The 14,810-nt window shown below is 49.7% G+C and overlaps 1 protein-coding gene across 1 annotated transcript; it reads left to right on the forward strand.

The window, feature by feature from the left end:
• The first annotated feature begins 9,834 nt into the window (after positions 1-9,834).
• LOC125509122 (ethylene-responsive transcription factor RAP2-13-like) lies at positions 9,835-11,608 on the forward strand. The gene has a single exon (XM_048674008.1). The coding sequence runs from the start codon at positions 10,352-10,354 to the stop codon at positions 11,204-11,206; it is 855 nt and encodes a 284-aa protein (XP_048529965.1). The 5' UTR covers positions 9,835-10,351; the 3' UTR covers positions 11,207-11,608.
• The last annotated feature ends 3,202 nt before the right edge of the window (positions 11,609-14,810 follow it).

Below are 14,810 nucleotides of genomic sequence, written 5' to 3' on the forward strand. Positions count from 1 at the left end.
AATGATAGTACCACTTTCTTGTGGCACTGCTGCTTAGGTCATATTGGCGTAAGATGCATGAAGAAACTCCATGTCGATGGATGTTTCGAGTCACTTGATTTTGAATCACTTGACACATGCGAGCCATGCCTCATGGGCAGGATGATAAGACCCCGTTTTCAGGTACAATGAAACGGGCAAGTGACTTGTTGGAAATCATACATGCTGATGCGTGTGATCCAATGAGAATTGAAGTGTGCGGTGGATATCGCTATTTTCTCATCTTCACTGACGATTTGAGTAGATATAGGTATATTTACTTAATGAAGCACAAGTCTGAAGCATTTGAAAAGTTCAAGCGATTTCAGAGTGAAGTTAAGAATCATCATAACAATAAGATCATGTTCCTACGATCTGATCAAAAGGGGATTTTCTGAGTTATGAGTTTGGCAATCACTTAAGACATTGTGGAATTGTTTCACAGTTGAAGCCACCTGGAACACCACAAGGTAATGGTGTGTCCGGACGTCGTAATCGAACCCTATGAGATACGGTGCGATCTATGATGTCTCTTACCAATCTACCATTTTCATTTTGAGGTTATGCGTTAAAGACAGTTGTATTCACTTTAGATAGGACACCATCTAAGTCCATTGAGACGACTTCATATGAACATTGGTTTGGCAAGAAACCAAAGTTGTCGTTTCTTAATGTTTGGGGATGCGATGCTTAGGGCTTCAGCCGGAGAAGCTCGAACCCAAAGCGGACAAACACATCTTCATAGGATACCCAAGGGTGACAGTTTGGTATACCTTCTATCTCAGATCCGAGGGCAAATTGTTTGTCGCTAAGAACGGGTCCTTTCTTGAGAAGGAGTTTCTCTCGAAAGAATTGAGTGGGAGGAAGATAGAACTTGATGAGGTTGCCGAACCTTTACTTCAACCGGAGAGTGATGCAACACAGAAAGATGTTTTCTGTGGAGCCTACGTCTGTTGAATAGGAAGTTAATGATAGTGATCATGAAGCTTCAGATCAAGTTGCTATCGAACCTCGTAGGTCGACAAGGATGTGTGCTACTCCTGAGTGGTGCGGTGATCCTGTCTTAGATATCATGTTGTTAGACAACAATGAACCTACGAGCTATGGAGAAGCGATGGTGGGCCCGTATTCCGACAAATGGTTAGAAGCCATGAAATCCGAGATAGGATCCGTGTATCAGAACAAAGTATGGACTTTGGTGGACTTGCCCGATGATCGTCAAGCCATTGAGATAGATGGATCTTTAAGAAGAAGACAGACGTGGGCGGTAATGTTACCGTCTATGAAGCTCGACTTGTGGGAAAGAGTCTTTTCACAAGTTCAAGGAGTTGACTACGATGAGAATTTCTCACCCGTAGCGATGCTTAAGTCCGTCGGAATCATGTTAGCATTAGCTGTATTTTTCGATTATGAAATCTTACAGATGGATGTCAAAACAAGTTTCTTACCAGTTTTCGTAAGAAAAGTTGTATGTGATACAATAAAAGGTTTTGTCGATCCTAAGGATGCTAAAAGGTATGCTGGCTCCAGCAATCCTTCTATGGACTAGAGCAAGCATCTCGGAATCGGAATATATGTTTTGATGGAGTGATCAAAGCTTTTAGGTTTATACAATGTTTGATAGAAACTTGTATTTACAAGAAAGTGAGTGGGAGCACCACAACATTTCTGATAAGTATATGTGGATTGGAAATAATGTAGAATTTCTGGAAAGCATAAACGGTTGTTTGAAGAGTGATTTTCAAAGGAAGACCTGGATAAAGCTGCTTACATATTGGGCATCAAGATCTATAGAGATAGATCAAAATGCCTGATGATACTTTCAAAGAACGCACACCTTGACATGTTTTTGAAGGAGTTCAAAATAGATCAGTCAAAGAAGGGGTTCTTACCTGAGTTGTAAGGTGTGAAGTTGAGTAAGACTCAAAGATTGACCACGGCAGAAGAAAGAGGAAGGACGAAGGTCGTCCCCTATGCTTTTGTCATAGGCTCTAAACGGTATGCCATGCTGAGTACCGCACCAGATGTGTGCCTTGCCACATGTCTGGCAAGAGGGTACAAAGGTAATCTAGGAGTGGATCACCAGATAGCAGTCAAAATTATCCTTAGAGGAATAAGGAAATTTTTCTCGGTTATGGAGGTGATAAAGAGTTTGACGTAAAGAGTTATGTCGATGCAAGCTTAACACCTATCCGGATAGCTCTGAGTAGAGATACCGGATACGTATAATGGAGCAACAATTTGGAATAGCTCCAAGTGGAACGTGGTAGCAGCATCTACGATATGACATAAAGTTTTGCGAAATACATAGGGATCTAAATATGGCAAGACCCGTTGACTACAACCTCTCTCACAAGCATAACATGATCAAACCCAGAACTCATTGAGTGTTAATCACATAGTGATGTGAACTAGATTATTCAGTCTAGTAAACTCTTTGGATGTTGGTCACATGGCGATGTGACCTGTGAGTGTTAATCACATGGCAATGTGAACTAGATTATTGACTCTAGTGCAAGTGGGAGACTGTTGGAAATATGCCCTAGAGGCAATAATAAATTAGTTATTATTATATTATATTTCATTGTTCATGATAATCGTTTATTATCCATGCTAGAATTGTATTGATAGGAAACTCAGATACATGTGTGGATACATAGACAACACCATGTCCCTAGTAAGCCTCTAGTTGACTAGCTCGTTGATCAATAGATGGTTACGGTTTCCTGACCATGGACATTGGATGTCGTTGATAATGGGATCACATCATTAGGAGAATGATGTGATGGACAAGACCCAATCCTAAGCCTAGCACAAAGATCGTGTAGTTCGTATGCTAAAGCTTTTCTAATGTCAAGTATCATTTCCTTAGACCATGAGATTGTGCAACTCCCGGATACCGTAGGAGTGCTTTGGGTGTACCAAACGTCACAACGTAACTGGGTGACTATAAAGGTGCACTACGGGTATCTCCGAGAAAGTGTCTGTTGGGTTGGCACGAATCGAGACTGGGATTTGTCACTCCGTGTAAACGGAGAGGTATCTCTGGGCCCACTCGGTAGGACATCATCATAATGTGCACAATGTGATCAAGGAGTTGATCACGGGATGATGTGTTACGGAACGAGTAAAGAGACTTGCCGGTAACGAGATTGAACAAGGTATCGGGATACCGACGATCGAATCTCGGGCAAGTATCGTACCGATAGACAAAGGGAATTTATACGGGATTGATTGGAATCCTTGACATCGTGGTTCATCCGATGAGATCATCATGGAGCATGTGGGAGCCAACATGGGTATCCAGATCCCGCTGTTGGTTATTGACCGGAGAGTTGTCTCGGCCATGTCTGCATGACTCCCGAGCCCATAGGGTCTACACACTTAAGGTTCGATGACGCTAGGGTTATAGGGAATAGATATACGTGGTTACCGAATGTTGTTTGGAGTCCCGGATGAGATCCCGGACGTCACGAGGAGTTCCGAAATGGTCCGGAGGTAAAGATTTATATATGGGAAGTCATCATACGGTCACCGGAATAATTCGGGGGTTACCGGTATTGTACCGGGACCATTGGAGGGGTTCCGGGGGGGTCCACCGGGAGGGTCCACCTGCCCCGGAGGGCCCTATGGGCTGTGTGTGGAGATGGACCAGCCCCTTAGTGGGCTGGGCGCCTTCCCCCTAGGGCCCATGCGCCTAGGGTTTGGGGGAACCCTAAAGGGGGGGGCGCCCCCTTGCCTTGGGGGGCAAGGCAACCCCCCTGGCCGCCGCCCCCTCCTCAGATTGGATCTGAGGGGGCCGGTCCCCTCTCCCTTGCCCCTATATATATGTGGGGGGTGGGAGGGCAGCCGCACCCAAGTTTTGGCGCAGCCCTCCCCCTCTCCCAAGTCCTCCTCCTCCTCTCCCGCGGTGCTTGGCGAAGCCCTGCAGGATTGCCACGCTCCTCCTTCACCACCACGTCGTCGTGCTGCTGCTGGATGGAGTCTTCCCCAACCTCTCCTTCTCCCCTTGCCAGATCAAGGCGTAGGAGACGTCACCGGGCTGCACGTGTGTTGAACGTGGAGGCGCCGTGGTTCGGCGCTTAGATCGGAATCAACCGCGATCTGAATCGCTACGAGTACGACTCCTTCATCCGCGTTCTTGCAACGCTTCCGCATAGCGATCTACAAGGGTATGTAGATGCACTCCCCTTCCTCTCGTTGCTAGATTACTCCATAGATTGATCTTGGTGATGCGTAGAAAATTTTAAATTTCTGCTACGATCCCCAACAGGTGCTACTTAAGATTATTTATGTAAACAAGAACAAAAGAGTTCGTAAAAGTTTTTCTTTATCACTTTCAGTTTGTCAACTGAATTGCTTGAGGACAAGCAAATGTTTAAGATTTGGGGAGTTGATACGTCTTCGTCGTATCTACTTTTCTTAATGCTTTTGCTCTTGTTTTGGACTCTAACGCATGATTTGAATGAAACTAACTCGGACCGGCGCTATTTCCAGTAGAACTACCATGGTGTTGTTTTTGTGCAGAAATAAAAGTTCTCGGATTCGGACGTAACTTTTTGGAGAATTATTTCAGAATAAATAAAAAAATACTAGAACCAAGAACCACCGGAGGGGGGGCCCTGGCTGACCACAAGACACCAGGGCACGCCACCCCCTCCAGGCGCGCCCTGGTGGGTTGTGGGGCCCTCGGGGCTCCACAGACCCTAATTCCAGCACTATAAATTCCTATTTTGGGAGAAAAAATAGGGGAGGAAGCTTCATCGCTTTTCACGATACGGAGCCGCCGCCACCTCCTGCTCTTCTATTGGGAGGCCAGATCTGGAGCCCGTTCGAGGCTCCGGAGAGGGGAATCTTTGGTCTTCGTCAACCAACCCTCCTTCATCACCATTTCCATGATGCTCCCCACCGGGAGTGAGTAATTCCTTCATAGGCTCGCTGGTCGGTGAGGAGTTGGATGAGATTCATCATGTAATCGAGTTAGTTTTGTTAGGGCTTGATCCCTAGTATCCACTCTGTTCTGAGATTGATGTTTTTATGACTTTTCTATGCTTAATGCTTGTCACTAGGGCTCGAGTGCCATGATTTCAGATCTGAATTGTTTATGTTTTCACCATTATATCTTTGTTCTAGAACCGATCTTGCAAGTTATATCCACCTGCTACGTGTTATGATCCGTAAACCCAAGGGTGACAGTAATTGGGATACTTTCCGGTGATGATCGTAGTTTGAGGAGTTCATGTATTCACTATGTGTTAATTCTTTGTTCCGGTTCTCTATTAAAAGGAGGCCTTAATATCCCTTAGTTTCCTTATGGACCCCGCTGCCACGGGAGGGTAGGACAAAAGATGTCATGCAAGTTCTTTTCCATAAGCACGTATGACTATTTACGGAATACATGCCTACATTATATTTATGAACTGGAGCTAGTTCTGTGTCGCCCTAGGTTATGACTATTATATGATGAATATCATCCAACGAATGCACCGATACAATGCCTACGAGTTTTCCACATATTATTCTTGCTAAGTTACTATCGTGCTATTGTTACAACTGCTACCAAGCTGTTACTGCTATTATTACCACTGCTATCAAACTATCACACTACTGTGCTATCAATCACTTTGCTGCATATATTTAATCTCCATGTGTGGTTGAATTGACAACTCTACTGCTAATACTTACAAATATTCTTTGGCTCCCCTTGTGTTGAATATATAAATTTGGGTTGAATGCTCTACCCTCGAAAACTGTTGCGATCCCCTGTACTTGTGGGTTATCAGTATAATGCAAAAAATGAATGGGTTTGCATCAGTACCTAAAGTAGTGATTTGCTTTGGTATACTAACGGATCTCACGAGGTTTTGTTGAGTTTTGTGTGATTGAAGTTTTCAAGTTTTGGGTGAGATCACAATGGATGAAGGAATAAGGAGTGGCAAGAGTCTAAGATTGGGGATGCCCAAGGCACCCCAAGGTAATATTCAAGGAATCCCAAGCAACTAAGCTTGGGGATGCCCCGGAAGGCATCCCCTCTTTCTTCTACCAACAAACGGTAATTTTACTTGGAGCTATATTTTTCTTCGTCACATGATATGAGTTTTGCTTGGAGCATCATGTATTATATGAGTCTTTGCTTTGCTTGCTTTTTAGTTTGTCACAATCATCTTTGTTGGACACACCTTTTTGAGAGGGACACACATTTGTTCGTGATTTGTTAGAATACTCTATGTGCATCACTTATATCTTTTGAGCTAAGTAGTTGCTCTAGTGCTTCGCTTATATCTTTTTTAGCACGGCGATGATTATATTTTAAAAGAAATAGATGAACCCTCATGCTTCACTTATATCTTTTTAAGAGTTGATAATAGTAATGGTAATTTGCACAAGACATGAATTTGGTTCCAAAGTCATGAATATTCAAGAAGGATATAATAAAAACTTTCATATAGATCATTGGATGTGATAAGTTTGATTCCTTGCAATAGTTTTGTGATATGGAGATGATAATATGTTAGTTATGCTGGTGAGTAATTGTGCTTTAATAAGAATATTGGTGTTAAGGTTTGTGATTCCCTATGCATGCACATAAAGTTAATAGTTATGCAACGAAGTTACATCCTACTTATAGTGCATTATTCAATGTTAGTTATGTTCAATGCATGTTTATGACCGTTTTCATTTTTTGGTTGGTCGCTTTTCAATCTATTTGCTAGCCTCCACTTGTACTAAGTGGGAATACTGCTTCTGCATCCAATTCTTTAAACCTAAACTTGTGCCAAATGAGTCCACCATACCTAACCCTAAACCCTAAACCCTAAACTCTAAACCCTAAACCCTCATCTTCGACAAGTCCACGCTCATGATCGCAAGGGCCACCTCCTTCGCTTTGGTGGCGGCATTGGTGGCCTCGATGTCGAGCTGCCTCTGCCTGGCCTTGACGTTGTCGGCCTCGATGTCGAGCTGCCTTTGCCGGGCCGCCTCCTCCATGTCGAGCTGCCTTTGCCGGGCCGCCCCCTCCATGTCGAGCTGCCTTTTCCGGGCCGCCTCCTCCATGTCGATCTTCCTCCTCTTGGCCGCCTCCTCCATCTCAAGCTTCTTTCTTTGAAGGTTTAGGTATTGCTTCATTTGCTCGTCCTTGCTTTGCCGCTTCTTCTCGTCCCTCACATCCTTTCGGGACATCATGCCATGCAAAGTGTCATGTAATGCCATGGATGAGGCATCATGTATGTCATCAACCTTGGAGTTGGTCTTGCCCCCGGCCTCTTCAACGCCTCGCCATCTCCACCTCCGGCGAACTTGGCCGTCTTCAGTCCTCTCTTCCTTTGTAGTTCATGGTTGGTCCTTGAACTTAGGGCAATTGTTGATGATCGTCCAACAATGCGTAAGAGTGAATGGCATGTCATTGTGCCGGGCCTTGAATGCCTCCAAAGATGGAAATGCCTACACCACATGATCAACAACAAGTGAGCATGCAAGCCGAAGTCTCATGGCCGTAGCAAGGAAAGGGCTAAGAAGAGGAGAGCATACCATGTCCCCAACGCCGAGACCACTCACGGGCCGTGCTTCAACGCTCTCAAATGCGGCGCAATACTTGTTGCACTCTTGTTGGATGAACAACCATCTCTTTTGAATCGAGCCGATGCCACGGTTGCTTGTAATTTGATAGGGGTCAAACATCTTCCTTTCATCGAATGTTTTGTGGACTCTCGTCCAAAAAATGCCCTTTTGTTGCGCGCCGGTCCTCAGATCTTGGCTAATCTCCATCCAAGCTTGGCAAATCAACTTTGTCCTCATCTTGTGTATATGAACCCGTGCGAATGCTCTTCCTCTTCTTTTGTGCTTTCGCTCTTTGGGTGAGCTCGTCGATGAACAATGGCTCGCCACTAATATCAACGTCATTGCCTTCTTATTCATCACCATCACCTTCGACATACATGTCATCGTCTTCATGCCACGAGTCACCATGGTCGTAGTCAGCACGGTCGTCAGCCTCTTCATCGGGCACGTACTGGGCGCGGCCATCCTGACTTTGGGTCTCCTGGGGGTCGTAGGCACGACCATGCCCACCCTCGAAGATCACGTCCTCCATGTACTGGTTGTAGAAGAGGTCGTCGACCGTTGGCGTTGGTGTTGGCATTCCGCCAAACAAGATGCGAGGGGCCGGCATGGTGCCCGTGAACGGTGCCCGCGCTTGCTTCCTTTGCATCTCGACGGCCGGCCGACCGCCGCTGTTGGACCCAGGCGTGACGTTGAGGTCGATGATGGCCGCGGGGCGCAGTGTGGACGGCGCGAACAAGCCGACGTCCGGCGACCCCGAGAAACGGGTCTGGCCGTCGTGCCTTGGCAGAGGAAAGTCGGGCGACATGGGCGTGGTCCGCGACGTCGGTGACTGGCAGTGCGGAGGCCGGGCGACCGACGAGCCTGTGCTCGCCGGGCCGACGGCCCATGCTAAGCATGAGGAGGGTGTGCGCTTTGTTGATGATGTCCTCCTTCTCATCGACCGCGGCCTTGTGCCACGCGGCCTCCATCGCATCGCGTTGGGCGGCGAACTTGGCCGCGGCGGCATTGACCTTGACGACCGCTCTCCATTCCCTTCTCTTCGCCGATTCGGCGTCCAACTTGGCGATCTCCTCCGGCGTGCACTCCGACCGCGGCTTCCTTGGCGCCTTGGCCGCTTTCTTCTTCACCTTTCCGGGTGGGTTGACGGCCAGGCCGCCGGAATTCGGCGGGGTGTCGGCCATGGACGGGGAAGGGAGGGGGTGGCGGGAGGGACGTGCGAGGGTTTGGTGGGAATGGCGCCAAATCGGCGGGCGGGGGGTTTTGCTTTGTGCCACCGACAGTCGGGCCAGGGGAGGACACGCGCGCGCGTCCCGTCCGTTCGCGCGCTGTCCGTTTCACCCCAAAATCGGCGCAAACTTGGGCCGGGGATGAGTCGAAAGCGGACACAAAATTGACAAAAGTCCGTTTGCGTCCGTGTGCTGAGCCGTCTGATTTGTCCGTTTTACCCCAAACGGACGGGACGGATAGGATAGGGTCGCGCGGTGAAGTTGGCCTCAGAGGCCTTGGCGGTAAAAAAAAGTCAGATCTCATTTTTTTGTAAAGCAGGGTTAGATCCCGAACAAGTTTCGCAAAAAAGTCAAAACACGAAATTTTGCTCCGGTGAGCGTTGTCCGCGGACGCGCCCGGATGCACCCATAGGCCCCTAAAGGAAGGGAACATTCTATCTTCGTCAAGCTTCCAAATTGCGATACAACACCATGGACAAGCTTGCAGCTCGAAGTTTGTTTGAACCAGATTAGGAAAATTCTAATAACCAGAAATAACCGTTGCCGTCCGAGCGATTCACGGAATTGGCGCGCAACCTCCGCGCGAGCCGTTTGCCACTTGCAGCGGCCGAGGCAGCGATTCCTGCGGAATATTCGCGGCCCCGGCGAAGCTGACCGGCGTCGAGCAGCGGACACCAGAAAGCCTCCACCAAGGCTCGCCACGGCGGCCACACCGGCGACACCCGGTTCCTCAGCCCCACAGGTGTCGGTTTGCAGGACACCTGGCGTCCTCCCAGTGGCGGAGCCCCGCTGCTCGACGCGGTTTTCCCCAGCACATCCGATCGGGCATTTAATGCCTGCCTGTGCATCTGCCCGCTGTCCCACATGACAGTCGCGCGGAGGGGGGAGGAGTGGGAGCGAAGCAAACCACTAATCACAGCCCTAAACAACCGCGAGAGGATGGAAAAGGGGCAATAATTAATCGGGAGAGGATAAACCATGGGTCACGAAGTTGCGGGCTGCCCAGGGGCCGCCCGCGCTATAAAGGAGCTGCTTGGCCCTCCAGTCCTCCTCCCCGCCTCCATTTCGCCCACTCCGACCTTCGTCCACACACCTTCCACCAAGCCACCAGCCACCGAAAAAGCCCCAATCCCAGCAACCACAAACCACTCACGTGAGTTCGAGCGAGGTAAGAATAGATCCGAGCGAGTTCTTGCGTCTTCAAGGTAAAGTTCTTTGAATCCCAAGCCCTCTCCCCCCCTCCCCTGTTCGTCTCCTTGTTCACTCGGCAGGCAGCGAGGTCTCCAGGACGTTTTAGATCCAGGGGCTCCAGATCTGTTCGTTTTTCTTCTCTTTTAGTTGTAGTAATCGGCCAGGCGAGGTTCTTTTTCCACACCTCCTTGCTCGTTGTGTCTAGATCTACCACCAACGCCATCTCTTTTTGCCGTGGCTGTTGTTGATTTTCTCTGCCTGTTCTAGGTTTTGGTTTGGAAACCAGGCAGATTTCTTTCTTGTTCATCTTTCCAAAAAACAAAAATCCAAAAAAAGAGTTCTTCCTAGCTCCTTAGATGGCTGCCGCTATAGATCTGTCCGGGGAGGATCTGGTGAGAGCACTCGAGCCTTTTATCCGAGAAGCCTCTGCCCCCCCTCCACTCCACTCCCACCTTAGTCCCACCTCGCCATTCTCCTTCCCCCACGCTGCCTACAGTGGGTACCCGTACGGGGTGCAGGCACAGGCCCAGACCGAGCTCAGCCCGGCCCAGATGCACTACATCCAGGCACGCCTCCACCTCCAGCGCCAGACCGGCCAGCCGGGCCACCTCGGCCCGCGGCCCCAGCCCATGAAGCCTGCTTCGGTGGCAGCGGCGACCCCGCCGCGGCCGCAGAAGCTCTACCGTGGCGTGCGGCAGCGCCACTGGGGCAAGTGGGTGGCGGAGATCCGCCTCCCCCGCAACCGCACCCGCCTCTGGCTCGGCACCTTCGACACCGCCGAGGAGGCGGCCCTCGCCTACGACCAGGCAGCCTACCGCCTCCGCGGCGACGCAGCGCGCCTCAACTTCCCCGACAACGCTGCCTCCCGCGGCCCGCTCCATGCCTCCGTTGACGCCAAGCTCCAGACCCTCTGCCAGAACATCACCGCCTCCAAGAACGCCAAGAAGTCCGCCTCCGTCTCCGCGTCCACCGCCGCAGCCACGTCGTCCACCCCCACCAGCAACTGCTCCTCGCCGTCCTCCGACGAGGCGTCGTCCTCGCTGGAGTCCGCGGAGTCGTCACCGTCACCCGCCACCACCACCGCAGCAGAGGTTCCAGAGATGCAGCAGCTCGACTTCAGCGAGGCGCCATGGGATGAGGCAGCCTGCTTCGCCCTCACCAAGTACCCGTCGTACGAGATCGACTGGGACTCGCTTCTCGCCGCCAATTAGCACCCAGTTTGTGTTCGTCAGCTACTACTACTGTCTTTAGCGTGTCATGATGTTAGGTTAATGGGTCGCCGCGATGCAGATGGCATTTTAGACATTCTGCACGGGCTTTTAGCGGATTAGCTCTAAGTCTCTAATCCTTGTTCATTGTGTAGATCTATTATTTGTTCTCTTGTGGTAGGGTTTGGTTAGTCCGTCCCGGATGACTATAAGCCGGCGTTTTTGTGCCCGGCGTCTCCGGTGGTCGGTCACTGGTCAGTGACTCCGGCCGGTGAAGTCTTGTGTCCATGGTTCTAGCTAGGTGCTGTTCCTTCCGCTGCTCTGCAGATTGTAACAGTGGGAGTCTTGTCATGTAAAATTAGCTCGTCAAAAATCATGTAATGTGGAATATTATTTTGTTGTTAATGGTTGTTTTGTCTTGTAAATTCATGAAAATCATACGTTTTTGTCTTGTGAAATTCTTGAAATGTCAGTCTGCGAAATGGAACTAGTGGTAGTGAACGTGACTGTAATTCTTTAGTACTACATGCGCAGATACTGTGTTTCAGACTTGCAATCGATAGTTTATAGTTTTAGCTCGAGAAATTCATGTTTGGCTTGGACGCCTGGCGACCAAACTTGTATCCGTGTTCACGTCTTTTGTGCTCGATCACGGTTGCTTGAGGAACCATCTCATTTCATTTTCAGTCAAGGTAGAACAAGCAAAAAGGAAAAAGGGGAACACATCCACATCGTGGGCTATTATTCCGATACGTATTTCCTAACAATGGAGTAGGTCGAACGGATCGCGCTGGGCTGGACGTTAGCTGGCAGGAAGCTTCTCGAGGCGATATTTTTAGTAGTATTTGTAGGCAAATTTCACGCTCCTCGAAGCAGACGGGTCCGACGACGACGTGATCCCCTTTGTCACCTACCGGAGCGCCGTTGCATTGCTGCCATGCTGAACTGATGATGCGTCCGTCCCCATCGTTTTCGTGGCGATCGCGCGCGCGTTCCAGAAATGCCCACGGATGCCCCCGCCGTGCTTAAATTTGACCCAGTTTACCTGGATGTGAACAAAATACTAGAAAGATTTATATATTGGGAAAATGGTCGCCGTTTTCTCTCAGTGCATCAGCACGTAGTACAAGCAACAGCTGATCGTGAGTGTTTCGGAAAACGGCGTTCGGAGAAAACTAGCAGCAGAAGAGTAGGGGGGTTGAAAGTTGAAGCGAGGGCGCCAAAGTAAATACTATTTCCCGCCAGAAATTGACGGCGAGTCCGCGTAGGCTCCGCGTCCGCGCGGAACGCACAGCCGATGTGACATGACGAGGGCGGGCCCACCCACCCACACCTCCGTCGGGGGGAAGAAAAGAATCGTCTGGGAATCGTGGGGCCAGCGGCACTGCCCAGTCTCGTCCGCGCTGTGCACGCCTGCCTGCCTGCCTGCCTCATCTCCGGTCAAAAGGGGAAACAGGAAGCCCCGGAACGGAACAGCCAGCGTAGAGTAGCAGTGGACGGATCACTACCACCACCACCACCAGCGTGTGGAGTGGATGGGTATCTGGCGTTGCGTTGCTTTGCTTTGGCATATGGTAACTGGCACTCGAATGCACAGGGCACACGCTCCTATCCATTCGTGTTGCATTCCATCTTCGGTTCGTTGTAAATGCAAAAGGAAGGCACACCAACCCACTGGACAAAAGCGGGCGTGCTGCCGTACGTTGGCGCCTCTGCCTGTCGGTGGGCCCTCCCTATCACGGGCGGTTTCTCCTGGCCTCCCTCGCTGCTCACACATTCGCTCCTCTCTTTTCCCTTTTTCATTGCACTCCTTACCCGTCATCTTCGTGTTGGTGACCGAATTAGTACTGGTGGTTATTATCTCTTTTTTTAGTGGTTGGGTTAGCCATAACAGCAGCCCATCACTCCGTGGCCACGAGTTAACACAGGAGAAAAGATAACAGATATCCTAGTTTTTCATATGGTAGTACAGTACGTACAACTTACTGAAAACACGTGAACGAGTCTGAACGGCGAGGCCGCCCGGGTGCCGCCCCACTGCACTTGCTAGCGTGTGCACTGCGCTACCAGCTCCAGTTTACGCGTGTGGCCAACCAACGAGATACCGCATCTGATATCTTGAAAATACATGCCTCACATGGAGGGAAAATGTTGCACCACTACTAACTGAGACTTGTACTCCCTCCATTCCCAAATATAAGTTTTTCTAAAGATTCCAACAAGTGACTACATACAGAGCAAAATGAGTGAATCTATACTCTAAAATATGTCTAAATACATCCGTATGCTGTTGTCCATTTGAAATGTCTAAAAGACTTATATTTAGAAATGAAGGGAGTAGTATAGTAAGAATTCCAGGTAAAAAAGGAATGGTGCAGAATTTTTATCTGGATTCTTCAGCTGCAGAATTATTGTTGGGGTTCTTCGGGAGGGTATCCCGAAGTACTTTTGCCCTCGTCCTAATTTATTAGTCCTTCTTGTCCCTTGCACAACACTCTTGCCCCTCCCCCCTCCCGCGTCGCCCCTGCTCGAGCGACTCAAGCGGGGCAAAACCCTAGCCGTCGGGGGCTCTTCTTCCTTCCCTCCCCCTCCCTCCGTCGCCTTCGAAGGACGCCGGCGACCTATAACCTGGGGCCGACGACGATGGCGGGGGCCTCCCTCTCTCCTGCGTCGTGGGGATGGTTGTCGGTGTCAAAACCGGCGGATCTCGGGTAGGCGGTCCCGAACTGTGCGTCTAAGGTCGATGGTAACAGGAGACAAGGGACACACTGTGCGTCTCGGGCCCTCTCTATGGAGGTAATACCCTACGTCTTGCTTGATTGATCTTGATGAATATGAGTATTATAAGAGTTGATCTATCACGAGATCGTAATGGCTAAACCCTACAAGTCTAGCCTGTATGACTATGATAATGTATCTCTCCCTTCGGACTAAGTCCTTCGGTTTATATAGACACCGGGAGGATCTAGGGTTACACAAGGCCGGTTACAAAGAAAGGAATCTACATGTTCGGTCGCCAAGCTTGCCCTCCACGCCAAGGAGAGTCCCATACGGACACGGGTACAGTCTTCGGTCTTCGTGTCTTCACAGCCCATCAATCCGGCCCATGGCTAATAGGCCGAACGCGCGAGGACCCCTTAGTCCAGGACTCCCTCAGTAGCCCCTGAACCTGGCGTCAATGACAAGGTATCCGGCACGTAGATCTGTCTTCGGTATTGCAAGGCGGGTTCCTCCTTCCGAACTCCAAGATAGTCTTCGGACGTATTGATCGTGTCCGGACCTGTAACACACACACACACACCACACACAAACGCAGAGAGAATATAATAATCCACGAGTCCAATCCGCCGACAACTTTTTGCAACACGACATCTCGTCTGACCGGTCACAATTTCAAACCGTTTTTCGTCTGCCGCTCCATGTTTCGAGACGCGGCCGCCATTGGCGCGTCTTGTCGAAGCATAGATCGTGTCCCCTTATTGCGGGATTCTCATCAATACGGGCGTGGGTAACCCAACCGTGCCGTTTACACAACCCTTGGGAGTAGGCGAATTTTAAGGCGAGTGGGGAGGCGTTCAATATTCACTGCCTTTAAAAGGAGATAAGA

This window comes from Triticum urartu, chromosome 5 (assembly GCF_003073215.2).
Source record: "Triticum urartu cultivar G1812 chromosome 5, Tu2.1, whole genome shotgun sequence".
In the NCBI taxonomy this organism is placed as follows: Eukaryota; Viridiplantae; Streptophyta; class Magnoliopsida; order Poales; family Poaceae; genus Triticum; species Triticum urartu.

Bases quoted from the DNA above. Each gene is read 5' to 3' on its own strand.
- LOC125509122 (XM_048674008.1), top strand. From the start codon at position 10,352: ATGGCTGCCGCTATAGATCTGTCCGGGGAGGATCTGGTGAGAGCACTC.